At 51.5% G+C, this 25,091-nt stretch overlaps 10 protein-coding genes across 10 annotated transcripts; 6 read left to right on the forward strand and 4 right to left on the reverse strand.

The window, feature by feature from the left end:
- Positions 1–2,112: 2,112 nt before the first annotated feature.
- BO66DRAFT_454623 (NAD(P)-binding protein) lies at positions 2,113–2,901 on the forward strand (the record flags this gene model as incomplete). Its single annotated transcript, XM_025652030.1, has 2 exons — positions 2,113–2,262; positions 2,389–2,901. 2 exons carry the CDS (start codon positions 2,113–2,115, stop codon positions 2,899–2,901), a joined length of 663 nt encoding a protein of 220 aa, XP_025502570.1.
- Positions 2,902–3,247: 346 nt separating this feature from the next.
- Positions 3,248–5,213, forward strand: BO66DRAFT_472438 (uncharacterized protein; the record flags this gene model as incomplete). Its single annotated transcript, XM_025652945.1, has 5 exons — positions 3,248–3,351; positions 3,434–3,652; positions 3,726–3,880; positions 3,941–4,233; positions 4,304–5,213. The coding sequence occupies 5 exons, from the start codon at positions 3,248–3,250 to the stop codon at positions 5,129–5,131; spliced, it is 1,599 nt and encodes a 532-aa protein (XP_025502571.1). The 3' UTR covers positions 5,132–5,213.
- Positions 5,214–5,892: 679 nt separating this feature from the next.
- Positions 5,893–7,608, reverse strand: BO66DRAFT_421338 (MFS general substrate transporter; the record flags this gene model as incomplete). Its single annotated transcript, XM_025649948.1, has 2 exons — positions 5,893–7,358; positions 7,572–7,608. 2 exons carry the CDS (start codon positions 7,606–7,608, stop codon positions 5,893–5,895), a joined length of 1,503 nt encoding a protein of 500 aa, XP_025502572.1.
- Positions 7,609–8,174: 566 nt separating this feature from the next.
- Positions 8,175–10,289, forward strand: BO66DRAFT_376811 (uncharacterized protein; the record flags this gene model as incomplete). The annotated part of the gene is made up of 2 exons (XM_025645723.1): positions 8,175–8,402; positions 8,547–10,289. 2 exons carry the CDS (start codon positions 8,175–8,177, stop codon positions 10,287–10,289), a joined length of 1,971 nt encoding a protein of 656 aa, XP_025502573.1.
- A 217-nt stretch (positions 10,290–10,506) lies between these two features.
- On the reverse strand, positions 10,507–11,638 carry BO66DRAFT_412514 (NAD(P)-binding protein; the record flags this gene model as incomplete). Its single annotated transcript, XM_025649358.1, has 2 exons — positions 10,507–11,330; positions 11,413–11,638. The coding sequence occupies 2 exons, from the start codon at positions 11,636–11,638 to the stop codon at positions 10,507–10,509; spliced, it is 1,050 nt and encodes a 349-aa protein (XP_025502574.1).
- Positions 11,639–12,128: 490 nt separating this feature from the next.
- BO66DRAFT_325957 (uncharacterized protein) lies at positions 12,129–12,305 on the reverse strand (the record flags this gene model as incomplete). Its single annotated transcript, XM_025643886.1, has 1 exon — positions 12,129–12,305. A coding segment is annotated over one exon (177 nt), but the record flags the coding sequence as incomplete, so codon positions are not given.
- Positions 12,306–16,835: 4,530 nt separating this feature from the next.
- BO66DRAFT_454636 (uncharacterized protein) lies at positions 16,836–17,710 on the forward strand (the record flags this gene model as incomplete). The annotated part of the gene is made up of 2 exons (XM_025652031.1): positions 16,836–17,074; positions 17,175–17,710. Exons 1-2 carry the CDS (start codon positions 16,861–16,863, stop codon positions 17,708–17,710), a joined length of 750 nt encoding a protein of 249 aa, XP_025502576.1. The 5' UTR covers positions 16,836–16,860.
- Positions 17,711–17,862: 152 nt separating this feature from the next.
- On the reverse strand, positions 17,863–18,615 carry BO66DRAFT_392861 (uncharacterized protein). Its single transcript, XM_025647622.1, has 2 exons — positions 18,258–18,615; positions 17,863–18,194 (listed from the first exon to the last, which is right to left on the reverse strand). The coding sequence occupies exons 1-2, from the start codon at positions 18,450–18,452 to the stop codon at positions 18,135–18,137; spliced, it is 255 nt and encodes an 84-aa protein (XP_025502577.1). The 5' UTR covers positions 18,453–18,615; the 3' UTR covers positions 17,863–18,134.
- Positions 18,616–18,883: 268 nt separating this feature from the next.
- BO66DRAFT_121094 (uncharacterized protein) lies at positions 18,884–20,103 on the forward strand. The gene is made up of 2 exons (XM_025641901.1): positions 18,884–20,034; positions 20,084–20,103. Exon 1 carries the CDS (start codon positions 19,190–19,192, stop codon positions 19,883–19,885), a length of 696 nt encoding a protein of 231 aa, XP_025502578.1. The 5' UTR covers positions 18,884–19,189; the 3' UTR covers positions 19,886–20,034; positions 20,084–20,103.
- A 238-nt stretch (positions 20,104–20,341) lies between these two features.
- Positions 20,342–24,331, forward strand: BO66DRAFT_439767 (WD40 repeat-like protein; the record flags this gene model as incomplete). Its single annotated transcript, XM_025651178.1, has 3 exons — positions 20,342–20,389; positions 20,440–22,065; positions 22,115–24,331. 3 exons carry the CDS (start codon positions 20,342–20,344, stop codon positions 24,329–24,331), a joined length of 3,891 nt encoding a protein of 1,296 aa, XP_025502579.1.
- Positions 24,332–25,091: the final 760 nt, after the last annotated feature.

The raw sequence follows: 25,091 nt of genomic DNA on the forward strand, positions 1-25,091 counted from the left end.
TTAATTAGATTAAAGAGATAACGGGTCTGCGATCGGCGCTTCATGACGCGTCCATCATCTAGACTTTACAGCGATCAAGCAAACAGGGTTTGAGACAGAGTTCTAAGCTTAAATCTAGCATAATCATTTGCTTTTCACTACTGCTTCCGTCGTATCTGCGGGCATTGCCTGGTCACCAACGACGATTGACTCAAAATCTTCAGGGCACTTCACAGCCCCAGAAGTTGGAGAAATCAGTCATCCAAGACCGTTCTCCATTCATAAACTCAATCATGCTTGAGCATGCACAAAGGGCGTATTGCACAGCTATAAATCATCGTCGCGCCGCGGACCTCACGGGAACTCAACAATCAGTCCCAGAATTTCCGTTTATCAAATTACAAGCGCATCCCACGCTCGGAAACCGTGCTGGAGATCTTGCCCCTGCAGCTTCACTATTTCCTGAAGTTGCCGGTGCGTCTCTAAGCCACACATCCCACTGCGCAAGCTTGCTCGTACGATCACTGAGACCTATGCAGGGAACCTTGCCCCAGATTTCGAGCATTCTCTGAGGGGGAGTACTCACGTAACCTTGCTACCTGCTCCTACGTCCCCTTCAATCTTTCTCATCGAGCTTATCGAAATTCAACTGTATACTAGTACGCCGGTTGGTTGTCTGGAATGGTTTGCAAAGCCTTTTGGATGGCACCACGAGCGTCATCGAGGTATCTCAACTCTCGCTGATTGCGGAGGAGCAAACATTGGGCCAATTCCCAATAGCATAGATTCCTCTCGAGGGCGTGTGACTGGAGGCATATTCTATATCATCAATTGGCCGGTTGCTGTTTGTCCCACCGAGCATAGACCGCTTGTTGATGTAATACTCTAGCTCAGTCGATGCTGCCAGGAGTTGTGGCCTGGATTGCCTTTTCCAGCCTCAAGGCAGACTCGACCCCTACGTGTAAAGATAATAGGTTCTTTTGTCCACGCTGCGTTGGATATAAAACAATCATACATGTGGACAGAAGAAAGCTCTGCGTCCCTCAATTGAATGCGGGGCTGGTGAAGAATATTAAAAAAATCACCAAAAACATACAACAGAAGGGATTCGCTGGTGGTCACCCACCCAACTACTAACCTCCCGGCGTGTGGCTTAAGTACGGCTGAGCGGACGGGAAGCCCTGTTTTCCACACCCTGTGGTCGTATGTGCTTGAATGAGGTGGTTTGATAAATAAGTAGGGCTTTGGCATTAGGTAGCAAAAATCAAACTGGTATGTCTCCTTCCAGATGTCGTTCTTGTAGATTGTGTAGGACACCTGAGCGTTTCTCCTTCATTGACATTGCCAAATAGCCAAACTGCGATGAGGAAAAGTAATAAGAAGATAAAATAAAATGACGGCCAGGCGGGGGAGATAATGGGAAATATGGGGATCAAACCGTTACACACAGGCGAAGTATGGACCAGAAGATGGAGATCGGGGCGGCAGGGTAGATGACTTCCGGGCGGGAGGGGCCGGTCGTCGATGGTGCTTTGCCGAGACAGGGTCTTTGATAGGCACGCCGCACCATTCTTTGTTCCTCGCCCAATTGCACTAAATGGTATATGAAGATGATATCTTCAACTTTGGACTCTCTTACAGAAATCTATCAAAGCAGTGATCTACACAATTCTGGTATCAAGAATTCACCAATTGTCATTTTAGCTTCGACTGTTTCGAAATATATTTCACGCCTGGGAAGAACAAACACACAATACATTCATCTCCCCCCTTTCTGGATATCATCCACCATAGATAGAACAAATCAGATAGACCGTAAGTATCAATAGCAACTGCTATTTAATATTCCACTGATAATCCCAAATTTGCACCAAAGAAGAACGAAGTAAAGAAGAATCGAAAAACAGCTAGTGCACTCACTGCACCGTATGTAGATGCCAAGACCGTGACGATGCTCTTGCGTTCGGCGCTAGCGGGCTTTTGCCGATTAGGGCTACCCGATGGGAAGCGCATAAAGGGGAAAGAAAACCAGACATAAATAGGGACAGAACGCGGCACATCATGGCGATGTATCGTACCTGAAGTCGATAACATACACATTAGACATTCTTCATTTTTGCTACTGTGCAGAAGATGTCACTGCACCCAAGATCGCTGCTGGTGTTCGGTGCGTCGAGCCCCACGGGCCAACAGATTGTGGCCGAGGCCCTCCGGACCGGGTGGAAAGTTACCATCTATGGCCGTCGGATCCTGCCGATCCACGCCCAGAACGCTGAGATTACAGTAAGGAAACCACGTTCTTTCCATTCTTCCCTTTCCCGCCTTTGCCCTACTCGCTTTTCCTGCGTTGGAAATAGCTACCTTACAGAGAATCGGGGCTAATGAAATGACTTTATGCGGAGCACACAGGCACTAGAAGGCACGCTACAAGATGAAGCCCAACTCCACCGCGCAATCCAGGGCCAAACTGCCATCGTCTCCGTGCTGGGCCCGTCCGGAATGACGATAAAAGATACCCCGTTTCCAGACTTCTACCGGCGCGTCTTCCGGCTGATGCGCGAGTTGCATGTCTCCCGCATCCTCGCGCTGAGCACTTTCAGCGTCCCCCACCCGCGGGATCGGTTCAGCCTCGCGTGCAGCGTGCTGGTGGGAATGCTCCGGGTCCTGGGGCGCAGCGCATGGCGGAATCTCATCGAGGTGGCGCGGGCGTTTGACGAGGACGCCCAAGACTTGGAGTGGACGTTGTTTCGGGTCGGGTTTCTGAAAGATCAGGGGCCTGGGTTGGTGGTGGAGGGTTATGTGGGTGACGGGGCGTTAGGGTTAGGGGTCAATCGGTGCGATGTGGCGCGGTGGGTGGTCGAGCAGGCGGCTCTGGATCAGGCGGAGCATGTGCGGGATAAGCCGGGGATCTCCTCCGCTTGACTCTGCTGCTTCGTGGTTTTTGTGGTTTACTTCAGCGAGTTTAGCGATTGTCTGCGTTTTGGTTTCTGTTTTCATGTTCGTCCCAAATGAATAATTACGAGACTGAGATGGGAAAGGCGGGGGGATTTGGCCGGGAACTAGACGGTTTAAAGAGTATAGTATCCGTACTGTACAGTACCTAGTAAGGTAAATGGCAAATGGGAGTCTTGGCCTAGGATCGTTTGTCTTGGCAATTATGGGGATCGTATTTGATCACTTAGTGTGGTAATATAAGTTGGACGCTTTCTCCCCGCATGCAGACCCTTTGAACACGGATGGAGAGAACTCGAAACCCTTCCACGTGACCATGTCAACCCCTCATCATGATTATACAGCCGAGTCGTGCTTCTCTTGCCGGATCAAGAAACGGAAATGCGACCGACTGATGCCTGCGTGCTCGCGATGCAAGAAGTAAGAGGATTGTAAATCTGGAGGGGGGAAAAGTCTTATATCTAAAAGGAAACTAAAATGGATAAATTCGTCGGATTCTCAGATCGTCCCAACAGTGCCTGTACGGAGGCAATGGGGTCTACGGCAGTATTGTGCCCATCCGGCATGAAAAACCGCTGCACGCCGTCCCCGCAGCTGTCTTTCATTCGTCACAAGTCCCCGCTGAGGTATTCTTGTTCCGCGGTCGCAAGTCATGTCGCAGATGCCGGCTGCACAAGAAATCCTGCGACAAGACCCACCCCTCCTGTGGCCGTTGCAAAAGGTAAATCGCCGACTAGCCCGGTGCTTCATTCTCCCGACCGTGTCACCCATGCCCGCACTGACAACCTTTGTAGGCTAGATGCGTGCTGCGACTACGATGACCTAGTTCGAATACAACGCCTAAGTTCGCCGCATCTCTCCTCGTCAGCGTCGATGGTTCGAGATTTGGACCTTCAACCTTCGTATCCCATTGAACCCAAGCCCTACATCCCGGGCTTCATTCGATTTTGTAAGTGAGACAAGAGACCCTGCACTGGCAGCTACAAGTGAGCTCATGCTTTGGCTCTAGTTCAGGAGCAGATGGGGCTAGCCGCCCTGCAGGTCGAAGTAAACAGCATTGCTTATCATCTGCGATCTTCGTGGATCCGCCATGCTCTTACCGATCCCTGTTTGTTCCACGCGACACTCTACACGGCCTCGGCCGAGATGGACGCGATGCGTGGTATGCAAGGCACCACCACAAACTACGCCACCCTGTACCATCAGACTAATACGATTCGACTGTTGAACCGTCGCCTGGCCCATGGGGGCCCAATGGACGATGCGACGATAGCCTCTGTGCTTCTTCTGGTAATAAGTGGGGTACGTTTCTCGGTTGACCGGCCCCATTCTGCATCGTAACACCGTCGCTCAAGTGCCCGTCGATATCTAGTCCATTGAAAAAGACCCGGATGCGACCGAAGCCCACCGACAGGGCCTCCTCCGCATGGTCGCGCTGCGAGGGGGACTCAAGCAACTAGGATTCGACGGCATTCTGGCCGAGATGATTGAGATGAACATGGTTCTTCCCATGGTCGTCTTCGGCCAGACCGACTCCGCGCTGCCGGCGCCCGTCACCCCCGCTGAAGCCCTACCCGACAGCCTCCCGAGCCTCGCTCTCGCCCGACTGCGCCGGGGCGGCTCGAGAATCAATCCCCCCCTACAATCGCAGCTATTGCGCGTCCTCGAGCACATCCAGGACCTCTTCCACGCCCTCGTGCAACCCAGCGAGTCTTCCAACCTCTGGACGCTACTCGACAACGCCCCCCCGACCGTCGAGCTCACCACGACCGGGGAGTCAGCCTGGAGCAGCAGCGAGACCTCCTTCCTCCGCACTTGCCAGCTCTCCATGACCCTCCTGCGAACGCTGGCAGATCCCAGCCTCCCTTGGCATCCCGACACCATCGCCGTCCTCCTTCGCGACCTCAACACCAGCATCACCCAGACCGATCCGGCCACGCGCCTCCGCTACGCCCCCGAGGCTAGTCTCTGGGCCACCGCCCTCGGCATGGCCGTCTCCCCGGATGTCCACGGACGTCTGACCTTCCTGATCAACGAGCGCTGCGTCGTTCTTGCCGTTTCCAACTCTAGGACCACGGCCCTGCACGAGCTCTTCCTCGACTGTTACTGCCGGCTTCGTGCCCTCGTCGAGCTTCGTCAGCCTCCGACTTTGTCACCTCTGCCTTCCACTCCTCCCTCCATACCATTCCCTCTCGAGTAGCTGAATATACCTGCTATTCGTTCCGGTTCATGCATTGGGGCCATTAGAAAATCCTTTTCAAGAATACTAGCCGATATACTGGAATAATGGGGAATGATAATAAAGCTTATCGACGGCGGTCCTGCGGCCTCGCCCAGGCTGCTGCTCACCGCCCACCGGTAGCCTTAGCTGGTTCCTCGCAGATAGCCCGAGATAGTCGGAATCCAAGCATCTTCCACCTCTTTCGCAAGTGTCATCACTTATCAATACTAAAAGAGGGGAGAACAATGAGACAGATCCGGCAACATCCTACTGCCCCGTCTTTGCACTTGCACAGACGTATAGATGGCCTCCTACCGGGAATCATCACATACGACCACAGGGTGTGCAAAACAGGGCTTTCCGTCCGCTCAGTCGTACTTAAGCCACATATCAAATTCAGCCGAGTAGAACATAAGCTTTTTCTTAGTTACTGCTTTATAAGTAAAAAAGGCTAAAACAAAAAGAGAGCTCGAGCAACTCTTGTCAATTACGTACAAGACTCAATTCTCCACGCGGTTTCACCAGCTCAAATACCACATCTCTATTGCTGGTGAATCCTTTCCTGATTGGATATATAATCAAGCCGCACAGAAGCAACCATGTCCTGGTATTTTATATCAACCTTTCCGCCGAAGAGCCATACACTTACGTTCAACTTGGCGTGGGAAAATAACGACAAGACGCCAATGGTAAAACCACGAGAGATCCTCATACTCACCCGTCTCCAAACACCTAGGAATTCACTCGACGTGGTCCTTCTCCTCGCTCCTCGGGATGCGTACAAACCCCACACAAACCCCCGCCGCCGCCAGCGAGATTGCGAAACTAAACCACCAAATCGCGCGTAAAGCACCCAAGTCCAGACTATAACCGTCGCCGCCCGCTTGGGTGACTTCCTTCCCGATCGTATCTCCAATGGCCGTTACAATGGCCGCAGACAGGTTCTGAATCGTCACCAGGAGACTCCCGGCGGAGCCCTGGAACGAGCGGGGCACGTTCGACGTGATGAAGATGGACGCCGCTGCGAATGTCAGGTCCGGTCCGAAGGTCACGAGGGCAATCCCCGGCATCGACAGCGCCCAGTAGATGGTATTCGGCGTTTGGGGGATAAAGAAGACCGGACCCATGGTAGTAGCGACCATTCCGGCGATGAGGATCCAGTGTCCCGGGACGAGATGAAGCGTTTTCGACACGATGTAGGTGGCAAGGATGCCGCAGACCATATTAGGAATGAAGAAGAGAGCCACGGTGATTGGTGCATGGCCCTGGATTGTGAGGAGAAATCGCACGGCGAAGAACATCCATCCCCCGACATATGCCCCGTATCCGAGGAAATAGGAGATCGCGAGGGGGAGAAATCCGGGGGTCGTCCAGAGACGGTTATCGACGAGGGGTCGCGATGCCCGTCGTTCCGCGAAGTAGAATAGAACTAGAAAGACCGCTCCCACGATGATGAGGGAGTAAGTGTAGGGGCTCCAGCCACTGGGGACGCCTTGCGTTAGGCCGAGGATGATTAGCCCGCAGCCCAGGGCAGCGAGAACGGCGCCGAGGGCGTCGAAGTGTTTGAGAGATAGTTGGTCACTGGAGGAACCAGCCTTCGGGGCGAACGAAGGGATACCGTAAAAGGAGGCCACTGCGAAGATGAAGGAGGCTATGGCGTTACTCCCGAAGATCCAGGGCAGGTGTACTGTGAGGGCTCCGCCTTGCAGACAGCCGATGAGGAAACCTACGGGCGTCATTGCGGACATGACTGAAAATACCCTCGTTTTGCGAATCCCAGGCGAGTACACCCGCCCCAGTAGGCTCATCGATGTCGACTGTAGGACGCCAATGGCGAGCCCCTGCATGGCCCGGACCACGAAAAAGAGGATTGGCAGTGAGGGACGGATACTAAATACCCCGACGATATTCCAAATGACCAGCCAGCCGAAGCCGAGAACCATGAGAAGCTTCGGGTTCGACAGGTCCGCCAGCGATCCGGAGACAATCACGGCGATGCCGTTCGCCAGCAGGAAGGAACCGATCAACCATGGCGTATTGCTTTCGCTCACCCCGAGCGCGTGAGGGAATACGGCCTGGTTGATAATGACGTTTCCGAGGAAGAGGCCGAAGAGGAACAGGCCCATGGAGCAGAGAAGGATGAATATTAACTCGCCCGTGAAGCCACTGAGCTCGGGAGGAACGCCCTGTGGGCGACGAGGAAGCACTACGGTCTCTTCTGTATGCCGCTCGGGAGCATTTTCGACGTCCAGAGCTGCAGAATGCTGGGCTTCTGGACACCCCTCTGACGCACTGGTTGTGTCTGTCCCGCCCCCGACCATGGGGAATGCCTCCACCGGCGGTTCATGAGCTACGCCTTTGCCTGGTAAACAACATCAGTCTGGGCTAGAAAGAGACCAAAGGGTAGTCATGGGCTTACCAGCTTGCCAGTCTGCAGCTTCCACCGGAGGAATCATGCTTGATCGCCACGAAGAAAACTCGGTCGTTGAGTCAGACGCTTGGAGAGGCTCCCCTGGTTTATACTGTCAGCTTGTCAACCTGCACGGGGCCTGTTTCTTATAAACTGGAAAAAGTTCCTGGTACTGAGGCCAGCCCAACGCATTAGGCAAAATCGACCTTCTATCCTCCTGATGGGTAAGGGACATAGGCAAAATGGGGTGGAACCGAGATAATTTCTATCCACAAGACGTCCATTGGGCTGGGATCGCCTCAATTCTCCTTAACCATTGTCTCGACCAGGTCTAGGCTGTTCCGGGCGATTTTTTGTGCGGGCGGTAACATGGCAAAGTGCCCATCAGCAAATGATGTAGATTGACCAGGAACTCATCCCCAACAATAAGTGACGATACAGACATCGGGTATAAGGAGGGTTGAGGGTGGAGCCGAAGAAGTCTTGGTTCCGGTTATATGCTTGGCACCGCTTATATGGCTGACTCATCGCCCCGTCCGTAACTAGCCGTCCTTCCGCTGCATTCAACATGACATCGAGCATATATCGGCGCTGGTATTGCCGACATGAGCAATGGCAGACGCCACCAGATCGCGCAGGCGAGCCGGAAAGGCATGTACGCACTGCCATGAGAAACGGATCAAATGTGACGCCATGCACCAGATGCCGTGCACTCCCTGCGTGCGAGGTCGCCACGCGGATTGTGTGCTCCGGGAAACGAAACGTGGGACGTACGCCCGGAGCGCCCTGCGTCAGAAAAGATTCCGCAGCGATGAGACACGCCGGAGAGTCGCGGCTGCTGTCGACAATTATCCGACGCGGGCTGACGATCCTGGAGGAAGACTTCCCCCTGGATCCGATGCTGCTGCCCCTTTCGCAACCGGTTCCTCTGCGCCGGACTTGGCCACGTTAAGTTCAGGAAGCATCGGCCATGCCCATCATCAGCCCGGCATCGAAGCCTCCAGCAATCAGGCTCAGAGTAGGCTTACAGCGAGTGAGCCTCCTCAGACCCCGGTCCCATCCGCGACGCCAGGCGACGCCTCCTCCTACCAACAGATCTCGTGGTCTGCCATGTTTGACCACTTCTTGAACAACCGCGAGAACGCACGGGACTGGATCGACAAATGCTCGATTACGTACCTCGGCGAGTCCTTCCCCCTCACCATCGTCTTGAGTGGCCTCAAGGACGGCAGGCAGCCGAGATTACACCACCTCGGCCCTCCTTTCCCGACAACCCAAGGAGATTCCCCCGCTCCGTCAGCACCGACACATATGCTCCCGGAGGATCTCGAATATCTCCGGGCCAAGGGCGTGTTCAATCGGCCGGGCAAGGCCCATCTGAACGCCCTCATGTCGGTCTTCCTGGACCACGTCTACCCGCTCTATCCGATCGTCAATCGCCAGGAACTGATCTACCACTACAAGAACGACCAGCTGTCGTTACTTCTCATGTACGCCATCAGCTTTATGGCGGTGACCTTCGCGCCCTCGTCCGCCGTGACCCTTCTCGGCTTCCAGACCCGACCCGAGGCGCGTCTATTCTTCTACAAGAAAGCCAAAGCGCTCTTCGACATGGGCTACGAAACCAACAAGATCACCCTTCTGCAGAGCACATTCCTTCTCTCCTTCTACGGCGGCGGCCCAAACACCTACTGGAACTTTTACTCCTGGATCAGCACGGCAGTGACCATTGCCGAGGCGATGGGAATCCACCGCTCCACCCTCGCCGTGCCCAACATGCAACCCCAAGACAAAAGCCTCATGCGACGATTATGGTGGGCGCTGGTCGCCCGTGACAGCATCTGCGGCACCCTCGTCGGACGTCCATTCCGCATTGACCTCGACCAAGCCGACGCAGACCTACTAACCATCGAGGACTTCGCGCACGATGCCATGGCCCCGGACTTCTTGCATGACTCCTTGGCACAGCGATACGCCCAATACCAAATCGAGACCACCAAGCTGTCCCGGCTCATGCGAGAGATTATTAGCAGCCGCTTCTACCCCGGCCGACAGCCCGTATCGTCTTCCAGCCTCTTCGGAAAGCTCACCTGGTGGAAAGCCCATCTCGTCCCGACCTTAGCCTGGGACGACGCGGTCCCAGATCCCGCAAACCCGTTCTCCATGGCCCTGTCGGTCCAATACAACCACCACCTCATCTTAATCTATCTTGGCCATATGCGCGGCGAGGATCCCCGTCGTCGCGATCAGCGCGAGGTCGACGACATCATCGACACGGCCGCAGATCATATCACCACTGTCATGTGCATGCTCGTTACCAAAGGGGCGTTATTGAGCGTGCCGCATGAGCTCTACCACGGTATCTTCCTCGCACAGGCGGCGTTCTATGAGCGGATGCGGAGCTCGAATAAGATGGTCGCGCGGCTGGGTCGGACGTCGCACAACTCCTGCCAGATGGTGCTGAAGACGGTGAGTGAGTTTTGGGATTGTGGGACGTTTATTCTGCAGCTGTTTGAAAACCTGTCGAGTCGGTGTTTGGAGCAGCCGGCGGCGACAGGCGAGAGTGCTGTCGGTGTGGCGGAGGCAGCGGGCGGCATGAACGCTGTGACTGCAAATGAGACGGCCATTTCCAGTGCGTCTTTACTAGGGGATGATCTTTGGCACGGGAATCCCATGCTAGGGAGTTTGTTCGATTTACCGCCGGAGTTGTTTTTGCCTGATGCCTGAGTACTCCATAGCTGCAGTTACCTGTCTCTCTCTCTCTCGGTACTTCATATCTAGTATAACGCGCTGCTGGACTAAACGCATTCACACTTTATCTTCACTATTACTAGATTTGATCCCTCGAGATGTCCTACTAGAAGATAGATAAACCCAACACAACACACCGCAACAAAAGTATTTTGTCTGAAGACTGTCTTTCATTGAGTTACTGAGTGATCACTTACAGCCCCATCCTCGTCGCCTCAGATCGAACAATATCCGGCACCTCCTCGCTCAGACTTCTTTCCTGTGGCTTCCAACCCAGAACCTTCCTCGCTCGCACCGCGACCCCCCGCGAGTTCATGCCCCAGCTCGCCGCCTCAAACCCAGCCGACGACTTTACAGCCTCATCAATCGACCAGGCCCTCAGCTCCGGCCGGCCCCCCTTAATGTACTTCTGTTTAAACGCCTCTTCTCCAACCGCCGCCGACAATTCACCCCAAACATGCTCCCCATTCTCCGTGAGATAGTACCCACGCGCGCCCCAGACCTCCTCATCATGGTGGCAGGATGGATCCAACGCAGCCTGCACGAGCAGCCCAAACACCCGACTCAAATCATGCACATGCACATTATTCCACCGCGACAGCCCCTTCCCAATATACGGACAGTACTGCTCTTTCAAAATAAACGCCGCAAGCTCGTACACCTGTCGTCCGCGCCCGGAGACCGGCCCCCGACCTGGCCCATAGATCGTGGGCGGGCAGAGGAGCGCTGTTTTGACCGAATCGGCATGTTTGGTGCCCGTTTCCAGCACGATCTCGTCGACATTGCGGTGGAATGCCGCGGCGGGGAGGTTCACCAGCTCGTCGACGCCCTCCCAGTCATTGAAGACTTTATCGTCGTGCTCGCCGAACGTCTTCTTCACCTCCGAATCAAAGTACGTCAGGATTCCCGCGCCCCCGGTGTGGAGCCAGAATCCGGGTCGTGAGGCGGAGTGGCCCTGGATCAGGCCCCTGGCGATGGCCGTCGCCGCGTCGGCGTGGTCGGATGAATCCGCCGTGTCTGTCGCTGGTTAGCACTGCTGTCGGTGAATGTATCAAGGGGGCATTTCAGCAAACGAAAAGGAAGGGTAGGAAAGACGTACGGATGACGATATCCGCCCAGGCGGCTTCACGCGCCAGTAAGTCGAGATCGTCATTGCCGCCGATGACAATCCGGGCGTTGGGGTACGCGACCTGCACTTTCTTGGCCTTGGCTTCGGAGCGGATCAGGAGCGCGTACTCGAAATCGGGATGTTCCTGGTGGATGTGGTACAAGGCGTCGCCGCCGATGTAGCCCGTGGCGCCGGTGAGGAATACTTTGGCGGGCATTGTGGTCGTTGGCAATTGCGCTGGATCGGAAAAATAAAATCGAATCTAATTGCCTTTGTTTTGTGTAAAGCTAGGGGGGCTTGTATGTCGCGAGTTCGTTATTTAAAAGTTGCGCTGCAACCGATGACGTCGAAGAGGTTGTTGGGGGATCCACATGAATGTCGTGGCGATGGTTCATATAGCCGATGGTCAACCTTTTCCATACATCCGGCACCCGTTAATGTGACCTCAACCAGGAACTCTTCAGCCATGGATTACTCAGATCGGTGACTTGTTGTTGTGAATTATAATAACAGTTCCAATTCTTTTTTTTTTCAAAGATTGCCCCTGCTAGCGTAACCACTGGGTCCAAGAGTAAATACACTACTACGATGTTTGACTGGCTATGCTGGTTATACATTTTATTGCGCTTCTATCGACATCCAGGCTTGAGTATTGGTACATATATAATCCCAACAGGTCATTAATTATTCTTACTATCAACCTATTCTCACTGTCCAGTGCACACACTATCCCCAGTAAGATACAGCCGGTTATACAATGGACAGTTATAATGCCCGCGAATATACCATCCCCTCAAACACTTTCGATGGGAGACATGCAGACACTGCAGCTCATGGACCCTCTCCGTGCGGTCCACCTGCTCTAAATACACGACACTGAAGAAAGCATTAGTATCGCCGCATACTGAGATTCTAGGGCTGCTTGGGGGGGGGGGGGGGGGTAAAAGATGGCTCCTAGACAAAATACTCGCGAGTAGCCTCAGACAACTTTATCTTGACCTTTGTAGCAGACCACCATTGCTAGAAGGTGTTTGTGGGTAAAAGAACGTCCAAGCGGTTGGTTGTCTGATCTAACGCCTTTCTGTCGTGCATGATCTCTCTACGGCGACAGATCATAAATACAAGGCTTATCACGTTCCCTTCCACACGGTACATTCCTTGAACAAGAATCGCAATAACTGTGTGAGATCACACCGATAATCAACGCGCAGCATGCATTGCCCTCGAGCAAAAGTTACGGCCGGGAGGAGAATAACTCACACCATGCACAGCACAATAAGAATCAACGCGCCGAGAGAGGCTCCCAGAATAATAATAATTCGGCTGGCATTTATACGATTATCGCTACTTATTTCCCTCACATGCTGGGTGTATAAGCTACAGTGAATTGGTTCCCGCTATAATATACAATCGTCTCCAGTGTTGTGGCGTCTAAAATTAGTAAGAAAGGGGAATAAGGACAAACACACACTGAGTAAAAGGGAGCAGCACAGTTGAGTGTTGAGTGTAATTGATGAGACCACTTTTTGTCTGCCCATCAGGTATTCACTAAGACCCAAAACTGTGGCTTTATAGTTATTCTCCCGACAAAGCCAATGAGAATGTGCGTGGATATATGACAGCCACAGGCTATATGTCTGACTAATACGTCCATTCGAATGTTTCTTTTTTCCTGCAGCGATTGATGACAACGTCGACATGGTCCGGATAGGATATCAGCCGATAGAGCTCCAAGTTTACCGATATGGTCACCCAATGCTGAAAGTAAGCATCTGTATCCACTCCTATCGCTAGCAGCCTACAGGGCAAAAAGCCGTCCTCAGATTCTTCAATGAAAGATTCCGCTTGCCGGGTGTATTGCTCCTATCCCAATTGATTCATGTGCTTAATTAAGTCAACAGGGTCTACCAAGAAAACAAATGTTATGTTTGAATCTCGTGGCGACATGTCTGTTTCCACAAAAGCATTTCGACTGGTTGAAAGAGTTACTTTCAACCTCGCTGTCATCTGCTCAAGTCCCTTGCCGAGTTATGACTTTCAAATACGACTCAAAATGGCTGGTCTATGCCCCCAGACAAAGACTTTTCAACATCTGGGACGCCTTGTTGGATAGTTTAAGGAACAACGCGGCGACGTAAGCCTGTGTGCATCATGTTTTGCCCCGGCTTTACTGATCATTACAATGACCAGGCGATCAATAGACTGTTACTGTTTATCGGCCACAGCTTTGGGGGGGATGTTATTAAACAGGCTGGTCAGCTTTAAACGTCCGTCCGACCATTGCATTAGCCATGCGGACCCTTTTATTGCTTTTGGTGTGCCTAGTGTAGCAGAGGTCAAGTAGCTCGCCAGTAGGTTAGCCTACCCTTTCCGAAGGCAGCACTCAATTCACGTATCATCGCACTGTCATCACACACCTGATCAAAAGCGGAGAAGATAGGGAACGCACATCTCATTAACCCCCGAACTGTACCTAGGACCTTTGTCCGTTACCATCTACAGCACAAATATAGTACATAACCTCAGCCATAGCCTGTAATAATCAACTCCTGTGTGGAATCGTTCCAGTCAATATATTCCACCCTCACTATAGCTTGAACTAACTCCTAGAGTCCTGTTCTGTCCACCTGTGAGCAACATTCTAATATTAGGATACTGCAGAAGAGGTACTCTACCAGTCACATGCATTGAGCATAACAGGGGATAAATAGGCCCCAGTAGCCGCATGATTGCTTTTTACTCTGGGTGTCATAAATCGCGCAATGCAGAAACCAATTTGTTATATCGCAAGGACCATTATGGACACAAAACTGAGTGTCCGCTCCGCCCACGGTTGATTTCACCCAGACGACACAATTGTGTTCACAATGATCAACCGGCCAGGGGGCTGCGGTAGGAATAGCGGCCAGAAGAAATGAGGCCCAACGAACATGCATCGTGTTTGGTATTCGATGAGGTACTTTGGAGAACAGAATTGATTTCAATTTTGACCCACTATGATTCAACGCCATTTAAGTAGGATGTTTCTTGGAGTGTCACGTTCATATCGTAGAGTTTGGACTTGGAAGTTAGTCCGTACAAAGAAGAGTACTCATTGTACATCCTTCTCTGGGAACAAATGAAAAGAAGATTTCTGTGGCCGCTGGGCGTTTTCTTGGTCCACCATCAGACACCCCGTAGTCTCGTAGACTTGGATCTAGAATAGACTGCCTGTGCTTGGGACGTAACCTTGTAAGTATGGTCTCTTCTTCGGTCCTGTTCGTACAATCTTCGTATTTTCCCTCGGCCAACCACTAATATTGCGGTTGTGGCCCACAAGCTACCTAGTATACGAGCGAGGAGACGAAAGCCTCTGCCAAATAACATATCTCTGGATCCAATAAGCCTATCTTTTGGGAGGACTGGAATGAAAAGGAATTAACTGAAATTCGTGCATTTTCCGACAGCTGTCTGTACCTACTGGTAGATAGCGGGGAGTTGCAAGGAAATAGATATGTTGAAATGCAAATAAAAAGCATGAACCCAGTAACTTTCGGTCACAATGCAGCAACCCCCCCGCTATAGCTCACCTTGACGGCCACTCATCTTTGTCTGTGACCCGATTTGCAACCATTGCCAAGTTTATCGTGATTCTTTGAGATCATTATACTGCAGCAGCTCCCATCCTTTGATTGTTTCACGCCTTAGATGCCCCTGGAGTAGGCGAGGGCGTTGCCGGCAATGTCGGTGTCGTTGATGAGGACTTTCAGACAAGTCATGTTTTTGGTTGCTTTCGTTGCGGTGATTTATGCAGGTCAAGCCTGGAGGTTATTTCCGAGGGGGTTCCGGCTTCGGCCCTGTTTACAGTACGGTATTGGGGATGAATGGTATGAGGCGGGTTAGAAGATGTGGATTGTTGGGAAAAAGACAATCATGATACCTGGAACAAGACCATAAAGAAATATCCGGTGGACGACTGACATAAATCTTTGATTATAATCGCTGTGCCTGTTGGGTTGAACTTGCTCAAGACCCGATACAGTGAACACGGCTAATACAGCGAAGTCCGAATATTTCGAGTCTTGGCCGGAACGGAGATTGGCGACATGTCGGGGCGGGATCCCCGCAATCAGTGCCCCTGGCTGTACTCTGACCCCCATTGCACCGATGGCCCCCTATGAAGGCGAAAGAAAAGCTGTGCCTATTGAGGGAAAGTGGACAGCCGTAATAAGGCGTCTGTTTCTACCGAGCGCCGGCGCCCCACCTTGTCATGTGAGCATTGCCGTCGGCGTAGCGTTCGCTGCGACCGGATGATGCCATGTGGGCCGTACACCAAAATCCAGCCCTCCTTGGCTTTTTCGTGTGTCCACCAGAGAAAGATAGCCCTGGAGGCTGATATTGGGGTACAGGTTCTTTCAGCATGTACTGCTGAAAGCCGTGACAATGCGAGTTGTGGCGGGATCAAAACTCATTCATGATTAGATATATGCGAACTCGTACGGAAAGATCTATTTCTCAACGTTAGTATGTTTTTCCCATCATCCTGTATGTGTATGTTACATCTATGTATTAAGTCTAGGACAAGCAGTCTGCAACAGTCTGAGGCACAATTGTGGGATCGCTGAGCCCGGTGTTAATTGCCCAAATAGGATTGGTCGGCGCATACAGTAAGCTTGCGGGTGTGGAAGTCGGAGCCATATGCCCTAAGAGTCTATGGATGTTATCGTTAGGTCTACTTGCCATTTGCATTGAACGCCACGAGGCATGCGGGACGAAACGCTTTCATGCATGTATGACTCTTTTTTGATTGAAGACGACACATGGATTCTGCAGCTGAATCCGGAGATTGGACTATAATATAGTCCTGAATGTTGACGGGGTTCAGCGGACCCACCATTATTCCCCACGCCCTGCCGCTTCTTGCAGCCAAGCAAACATGCCATGAGGCAAGCCTCTCGGAAATGGTGCGACAGGGCGGTGAGGAGTATATTAGTGCTACTAGGTCAGAATTTAGTGTGATACTAGCTCTAACTAGGCTAAAGGTTGCTTAGCTAGACTGCTAGAGGCTATATCATGCCGATTTTGATTTTCAAATCTTCACAGCTCTGGCTGGGTTAGGGTTACATCTATTGTGACTAGCCCTCAACGATCCTCCTCAACTGTAGCAATCTCTAAGCTAGGCAAAGCTTTGATCTGGTCCAAGCCCATAACAGATAACAATTGGCAACATGGCCGTTGAATGGGTCTGAGCGTAGACCACACTTCCACAATTTCTGACCCCATCGCGCTAGATCCTGGCCCAGTCGCAAGCGTGCCCCCGGCGGAAATCCTGCCAGACGGCTCAGCCTTGCCGATCGAGTTAGCACACCATGATAAAAGGAGAACCCAGCCTTTCCCACCCGCTGCAACGTTGCATTCAACTTCTTCGTGCGCCCGTTGAATGACAATACCCCTGGCACCATGACTAACGACACTCGCGTCTGCTATTACCCCTCGGGCGCGATAGCTGATGATAACGTACCCTGCTCATCTGACGAGTACACTTCGTGCTGTGGAAGCACCGATCTCTGCCTCTCCAACGGCCTCTGCCTGAGTGTAACCCATCAACCATACGTCCTGAGTAGAGGTGCCTGCACCGATCCACAGTGGGGCACCGGATGTTCCCAGTATTGCCGTGCGTTGTCAACCCGTGGAAGGGGGCGAGGGGCGGAAAGCCTCTCTCCTCTCCACGCCTCCAAGCTTTTTGATGGGGCATCACACTGACCGTGTTTCAGAGGACAATAACCCCACCGGCGGCTGTTCGATCATCAACCTCAAGTACTACAATGGAGTATCAACCTACTGTTGCGGGACGCCCGTCGCCAACAATGAGTCGTCAGTCGTCTGTCCCGACAATGCCAGCTCCTTTGAGGTTCCGACCGGGCACGCAATGGTTGGCTACGCGATGCTGGCCAACGTATCGACGCTCGATGCTACCGCGGCAACAACGACTTCCTGCTCCTCGAATCAAACATCAATACTCGCCAGCTCGACGGCATCGTGTACGAAAGGCGCTTCTTGTCATGACGCAGCTATTGGCGCTGGGGTAGGAGTACCGTTAGGGGTGATTGCGCTGGCGTCGATCGTATGGGCATTGTTTGAGCGAAGGCGCGCAACCGCAGGGCGTGCTGGTCTGTCGGCGCTCAACACCAGCCAGTCGGCGCAAATCTATACCCAACAGCTACTCGTGCCGAGTTCACAGCACTTTGGCGGACCAACACCCACTGAATTGGATGGGTCGAAAAGACCATCGGAGCTTGAGACTCCTTAGTTGTGTGCCACATTCGCCATCGATGCTTTTTCTTCTATTGCACCATTGTTATCATGTATCTGTAATAGGGAAAGTGGGATCCGGTGACATTTCTTTTGGAAATGCATACAAAGGTCCGGCCTCGCCCATCACAACTGCTCTCCTTTGTACATAATTAAAGATCTAATAGAACTCCCAGAGGGCGGGTCAAAATAAGAAAAAGAACAAGACGCTAACAATCTGCCTCATAACTTCTGGATAGCTTGGCCAAGCGGAAGACACAACGACCAAGCCTCATCCCCATGCTGCATACACAACACAAGCCTCCCTTGAATTATCAAGTTTAACTCTTCCTTTTTCGTCTCACGCCCTCCCCAATCCAAAGAAACATAGACCACACCCAATGGCACCGCCGCCGCGGAATGATTTTACCTCAAATTCAACGTCATATTGTGTCCGACCTTAGTAACATAATCACCCGCAAATTCCTGTAACATTCAGTTTTCTAACTCAAAATGCGTCAGCATGCAGGTCGTCCGCTCGCACGCAGAGATCTTGACCATATCACCTTTCGGAAGGACGGCAAATTTGCCCGGGTCCAAGACGGCGATGCACACCGTCTAGGCGGTGTGTTTGAACACAAATGCGATGGTAATATTGGCAATGTTCTGGATGGTGTCGCCGAGAAGGAGGGTGCAGACGTAGGGTTGGTGAGTTCGCGATGCACGTGTTGGGAGAGCGGTCCGGGAGGTGTGGAGGACATAACTGCACGCAATTTGACCGTTTAAACTAGATGCATGGGGATCTTGCTAACCTCCAACTTTTATCTTCAAATCTCCTCGGTCAAGTTTACTCGATAGAGCTTAGTCTGGGAACCACCGAGTAGAAAGCCGGGGGAGAACATGCGGGGAGAGCCTGACTCTACCTACGGAAGCCCATTGCGGCTGCTCAGCAAATTTCAAGTCTACCGGCAGACTTAGCGTGGCCTATATACTAATTTCTGATAACCTTAATCGGTAAGCTAGGAAGTACTATTTCCGAATAGCGTACTATACTTTCGGACTGCAAGTACCCCCTCAAGTAGCCTTAGTTAAAGAGAGGAGCTTATCTAATCACGTGACGAGGTCTTCTTGGAGGAGGCGTCGTAACCTCAGCCCCCTCAAGCTGGTAGTCGTACATTTGTACTTCAGTTCTCATAGACTAGATGGAGAACGCGGCCACCTTTCAAAAAGAATGCAGTAGGCATGCTGAAGGAGGAAATCTCCATTGGCCGAGTAGCCGCAATGGTCGCCCGTGCCTGGCCAATCACCACACCACTACTCGAGGTGCATGATAGACAGGGATCAGAAGCGGAGCTGACACGTCACACACACACACATAGACAGCAAAATTGTCTTGGTTCCCCTCTCAATACCCCTCAATCCCAAACTCTGTCTGATCAACCATCCGAAAGCGTGTATATCAGACAAAATAACGGTGGAAAGCGGCGACTAAATCGCAATGAGACGTATTCGAGCCTGGGGCCAGGACAGCTCAGAGAGAAAACATGAAACACCGGAACACAACGATTCCAAGGAGAAAAGGTCGATAAAGGATCGGTTGAGAACGAAGTTCTCCTCGCGGCACTATGACGATGATGCGATACCGAAGAGGACGGGGGGCGAAAGGTCCAGTTGTCTTGAACCAGTTCATCATGGCCATGGGTCTAGTCGGCCAGGAAGCGCATCTGAATGCGGTGAGACGCCTAGAGCAAACTCTCCTTCATTGAGGGAGTCCACGAAGACGTTAGAAGAGCTGGTGATGAAAAATCTATGGCAAGTCGCCCTCGAGGAATTGCGAGAAAAGGAGGGGCGCCTGGTTGCGGCGTATGAGCAGGATCTGGCCAAAGCGTCCAACAAAAATCAGAATGGAGAAAAACAAGTGCAAGGCGGTCCACTTGGCAGGACGGAACCGCATCAGCAGCTTGTACGCGAAGCTCTTCAAAGATTGGAGGATGGCCAGCTCGTCATACCCAGACGATGTCGTCAAAGTGCGATCGGGAATCACGTTCAGCGCATCGTCCAGATTGTTCTGTCTGTCAAGGATGTCATATCGCAGGCAGTTAGCGCGGAACCTCATGCCTCTCTTGCTTGGGCAGGTGTTCTGGTTGTGCTTCCTGTGAGTATTCACCTGCAGAACTTTGATCTCATCAACTGACTCTTGAACAAGCTACTCTTGAAGCCATTCACCCAGCTCGAAGAAGCAGCAAATGGTATCGAGTTCATTTCAAGGTTGTTGATTCGATATCAAGTCATTCAAGGCTCTCATCTCCAGGTATTCATCGTACCACCTGTTCAAAGTGAAAGGTGAAACCTGTCTGTCGAGACTAGAGAATTACGGCTAACTAAGACTTAGCATGACTAGCGTCGACCGCTTTTGTAGCTCCATTCGAGAGCAAACCATTGCCCTATATACGCAAGTACTAGAGTATCAGATACGACTCGCCAGGCAATTCTCACGGTCGGGGTTGTTTCAGGGAATCAGAGACCTGGTGACTGCCGATGATTGGCTTGGAATGACCGCGAAGATCAAGCAGACCATACTATGTTGGCAGAATGGTCGCAAAGGACCATTCTGCATATCGATAAAACAGTTTCGTCACTGCAGGAAAAGATGGACGAATCGCTGTCTTTGAGTATTGGGATCAAGCAGGATATGAATGTAAGACAAGCAATGTGCCCTCCTTTCGCCAAAACTGACCAGTCAACCAGATCCAACGCAACGAAACGCTACTCAAATCTATCACCTGTGTGACTAGTGCAGCTTATGGCTTCTACGACCAAGATAAAGGAACCTGTCTTGAAGGAACGCAGGTGGCTGTTCTCGAGAAGATTCAAAACTGGAGCATTGGCCCTGAAGAGAAGCCCATCCTGTGGCTCCAAGGAATGGCAGGAACCGGCAAGTCTACGATCGCCCGAACTGCGGCCGCATCATTTCGGAATGGAACGTGGTTAACGAACCACGGTGCTCTCCCTGATAATGTTTGCCTTGGGGGTAGTTTCTTCTTCGATCACAAAAAGCAGGATTGTAAGGACCCCCGGAACCTCTTCCCGACATTGGCTCGTCAGTTGGTTGAAGTGATCCCGGAGATCCAGGAGTCTGTTTGTGCCGCAATTTCCAACCATCATGATATCCAACAACGAACACTCCGTGATCAGTGGAGGTACCTGATTTGGGAGCCCCTTTCCATGCTCCAAAGTGATCTTCGAGACACGGTCATCGTTGTCATCGATGCCCTGGATGAATGCGAGGTCAAGGCCAATAACTGCGAAAACGATGTGGAGGTGATATTAGGGCTGTTGAGTCAAATACAAAAGCTTCGCTTGGTGCGGATACGTGTTCTCATCACCAGTCGACCGGAAGCCGACATGCAACGCCACAGCAGAAGTCTCTCCCAGGACATTCACGACCAGACCTTGGAGAAGGTGAAACTCGTCAACGACACCGATGATCGAGAAGACGACATCACTCGCTTGGTGAAACACGAGATGATTGCGATCAAAAAGAGTCATCCCCGCCTGCCTGCAGACTGGCCGGGCACCCAGTCTCTTAGACAGCTCGTCGTCCAGACCGAAGGTCTGTTCATCTATGCTACGACGGTCTGCCGGTTCTTGCGTGATGCTACGGAGCGAACCATTCAGCCTCGACTCGAAACGATCCTGGGCAATAAATTCGATGGAAACTCAAAGGGTAACAATCTCGATGAGATGTATACCAGAATTCTCAAAATCATTCTCACCGGAGAAGCAGACAATGATGCGGAGATGTCAAGTTTGTTCAAACAGGTCGTGGGCTGTATCATAGTCCTATCGCAGCCGATGTCTCTGATAGACTTAGGCCACCTCATTCCCTGCAACATTGACGACATAAAATGGGCTCTGGGGCAATTACGTTCGGTCATTGAAGTGCCACAGGATCCACACGAGGATATCCAACTTGTCCACCTGTCCTTTCGAGACTTCCTTCTTGACCATTCAAGATGCAACAATGACCTTTTTTACTTGGAGGAGAGAGAGCGGAATCACGTCGTCTTCGAATATTGCTTGGACTTGATGACGCGCTACCTGCGACGCGATATCTGCTGCCTCCGGGAACCTGGCATTGAGCTGTCCCAGATAAACCTGGAGTCATCGGAGAATAAAGAATCGTTCCCGGACAGTGTGCGATATGCCTGTATCCATTGGGTTGAGCATCTTGAGCGTAGCGGTGATGCATCGTCCGCGGACGAAGCTCGAACTCTGGATTTTCTTGAAACCCATTTCACTCACTGGTTGGAGGCAATGTGTCTGATGGAAATGATGCCGCATGTGATCAAATTATTCAAGGTTCTCACATCAGTAAGTGTTTTCCTTGCCCACAAAATGTAACGTATATTGATGAACCCAGATGAATATGAGCGAGAGAATGGGCAAATTTCTCTTCGATGCTAGGAAGTTTACGACAAACTTCAGGCTTCACATTGAGAAGATGCCCCTACAGATCTATACATCGGCCCTTCCATGTGCCCCTCACAACAGCATCATCCGAAATTTGTTCGGAACGGAGATTCCAGCCTGGATAACACAGCTTTCGGCGGCACAAAGCGACTGGGATGCTTTTTCACATAACCTTGCCATATCGGGAAGGGCCAATTCAATGGAGTTCTCCCCTAACAATGAACTATTAGCAGTCAACAGCTCATCAGGGGTTTGCGTATTCGAGACAGCTACATGGACGCGCGTCCTGGAGATCAATGGAGGCGAATCCGATCATTTGAAAATTATCTTCTCTCCAGACAGTTCGCGCTTGGCAGTGCTTTTCTCACACGGAAATGCTCGGGTATGGCATGTGCGTGACGGAAAATGGATGGATATCGAAGCCCAGTTGGAAAAGATTGTTGGGATTCAGTTCTCGGGCGATGGAAGGGAGCTTGTCTGTTTGTTGGACGACAACACCATGACTATAGCCAACGGACAAACTGGTAACATCTTAGCCAAGTTTTCACATGGTGTCACAGCTTTTCCATTGAACTACCGTTCTTCGTCGATGCGAACTAATCTAGCTGTCTCCGACGATGGCCGATTCATTGCAATAGTGGATGATACATTTCATGTGAACGTCTTCGACCAAAACCGAAGCTCAGTTGTTTATAACCATGGCCTTGATGCTGTCCATCGTTATCACATAATATCGATGTCCTTCTCCCATGACGGAAGACATTTGCTATCTGCATCCTCCGATGGCTACGTCAAAGTATGGGACTCGAAACACAACGAGCTTTATGAACATAATACCGGTTATAATATTCTGCAAGCAGTATTTTTGGCCGATTCTGCGGCCGTTGCTATTGTTCAGGAAGATCTGACAGTGTCCAGGTGGACCTGGATGACTGGGAAGACAGAAAGACAGGGGATTGAGCGGCCCCTCGAGGATCCAAGTGCCTACGAATATTGTCAATTCTTATTTCCTCAATCCGGCCCGGTCGCGAGATGCATGATGGGCAACGGTGATGATGGTGTGTGGAAGAACATCCGGACCACGTGTGCTCAAATCAAACACAGATCCTCCCCAGGCAACATGCAGATTTCTATTTCGCCCAATGGGAGGCTTATTGCATCGGTTGAATCGGGGAATGTCTCGATTTGGGAACTGTCTGCACGAGAGATACAGAATCAGAGTGCTGACGATGATACTTTTTTTTCGGTGGAAATCTCACCGGAGGGGAATACGGTTGCCTCGTGTAGTTCAAACGGAGTCAGACTGTGGAAGGCAAGTGCCGAAGAAATTGCAGAGATCCAGCTTGGAACCCCAGCTTTTACTGGTTTCCGGCGTCGTGTGGGCTTTTCTGCCGACGGCAGAGTGCTCATAATTAGTTCGAATGACGGGCTAATTCGACTCTTGGATGTAACAACTGGACAACTTCTGCCCAGTATTCATCTCTCAGATGCTGAATACCTGCATATCGAATTATCACGGGACAAAACCTTGCTTGCATTAGCGTGGAAAACAAGAGATGAACAAGAAAGCAATGGACAGGTTACCTTATGGGATCTGGCAAAGAACCAAGCCTTCCGCGAGTTCGAGGTGGGGATGATACCCTTTAACTTTATGAATATAGCCATTTCGCCCAACGGCAGCACAATTGCTGTCTCCATGTGGGAAGAGATCAGGGTGTATAGCTCTGCTGGAACTATCATACACGCCTTGGACCATAAGGGATTCTTTCCGTATTTAGCATTTTCGGCAAACGGGGAGCTGATTGCCTCCGCAGACAAGAATATCACTATATGGAATACAGCAACAATGAAGAAGTTGAACGAAATCCCGTGTCCAGGCGGTATTAGCTGGATCAGCTTCACAGATGAAGACCGCTTCCTCTCAACCGGCAAGGGGCGATTTTCTATCGCCTCCATTCTATCGAATGATGATGATGTGGATGGATCTGGGTCCGGGTTATATTGCCGTGGCTTGTACATCATGAATGGAAGGAAGACGATTCTTGCCCTTAAGCCTGAGCTCACAGCTTGCACACCCTCAGTGCGCGGGAACAAAATCGCCCTGGTCTTTCCGCCTGATCGAGTTGGCATCTTTGAGATCGATATTGAGGTCGATCATGTCCTCTGAAAATGTCCAGGCCTTGTCGGTGATATTGATTGTCGCTATCCGGTACAGTCCTAGCAAGCATCAAGGTTCTTCGATATGGGCGCCGAGGCCAGTGCAAACCTTGCCGGATTGAACGGGCTAACAACTTTGGAAGGAGCCACGGAAACGTGTCCGAGGTGACAGGTTTGATATGCTTCATAGATAGGGCGGTTCAATACTAGGTGATCGTGAACGTCAGTATCGCAGCCATATATTATGTAGCAGCTGAACGGTAAGAAAAATGGAATTAGATCAGTATTCATGTAAGGCGCAAGTGGAAAACGTTGTATAACCCTCGTGGCAAGCACAAACACTTGACAAACCCCTTCAGATAGTCTATAGCAGCACCAAGTATGCGAATCATACCATCTAAGTTCCCTGAAGTCTACGGTTGAAGGCAGAAGGGTAATCTTCCACAATGAGGATCTGGTGCAGTGGAGGAAGGGCCGCCGACAACACATAGATCGGACCGTGCCGTTCACTCCTCTCGTGTTTGCTTTCTTGGCACCCGGCCTCCGTTACTTCTAGTTGCTTAACTGCCAGACTTATAGCCCTAAAGAGCACCAGCCAAGCCCAGTCAAGGCTATGGCAGCCTTACGCAGCAGGGCTGTGATCACGCCGAGGTCTTGGCCTCATCAAGCAGACGCCACGATTGGAGCGCCAACGGGCTCAGGAACCAACGGAGGATGCTTGGCACAACTTGGGGCTATGTTTAGCCCGCGACCTAAGCCACATGGCTCTA

The sequence above is a fragment of the Aspergillus aculeatinus genome (assembly GCF_003184765.1).
Source record: "Aspergillus aculeatinus CBS 121060 unplaced genomic scaffold BO66scaffold_32, whole genome shotgun sequence".
NCBI classification, from domain to species: Eukaryota; Fungi; Ascomycota; class Eurotiomycetes; order Eurotiales; family Aspergillaceae; genus Aspergillus; species Aspergillus aculeatinus.

Bases quoted from the DNA above. Each gene is read 5' to 3' on its own strand.
- BO66DRAFT_121094 (XM_025641901.1), top strand. From the start codon at position 19,190: ATGAGACGTATTCGAGCCTGGGGCCAGGACAGCTCAGAGAGAAAACAT.
- BO66DRAFT_392861 (XM_025647622.1), bottom strand. From the start codon at position 18,452: ATGTCCTCCACACCTCCCGGACCGCTCTCCCAACACGTGCATCGCGAA. The intron at 18,195-18,257 runs GTGATATGGTCA...ATTTTGAGTTAG, and splicing joins ATTTGCCGTCCTTCCGAAAG to AAAACTGAATGTTACAGGAA.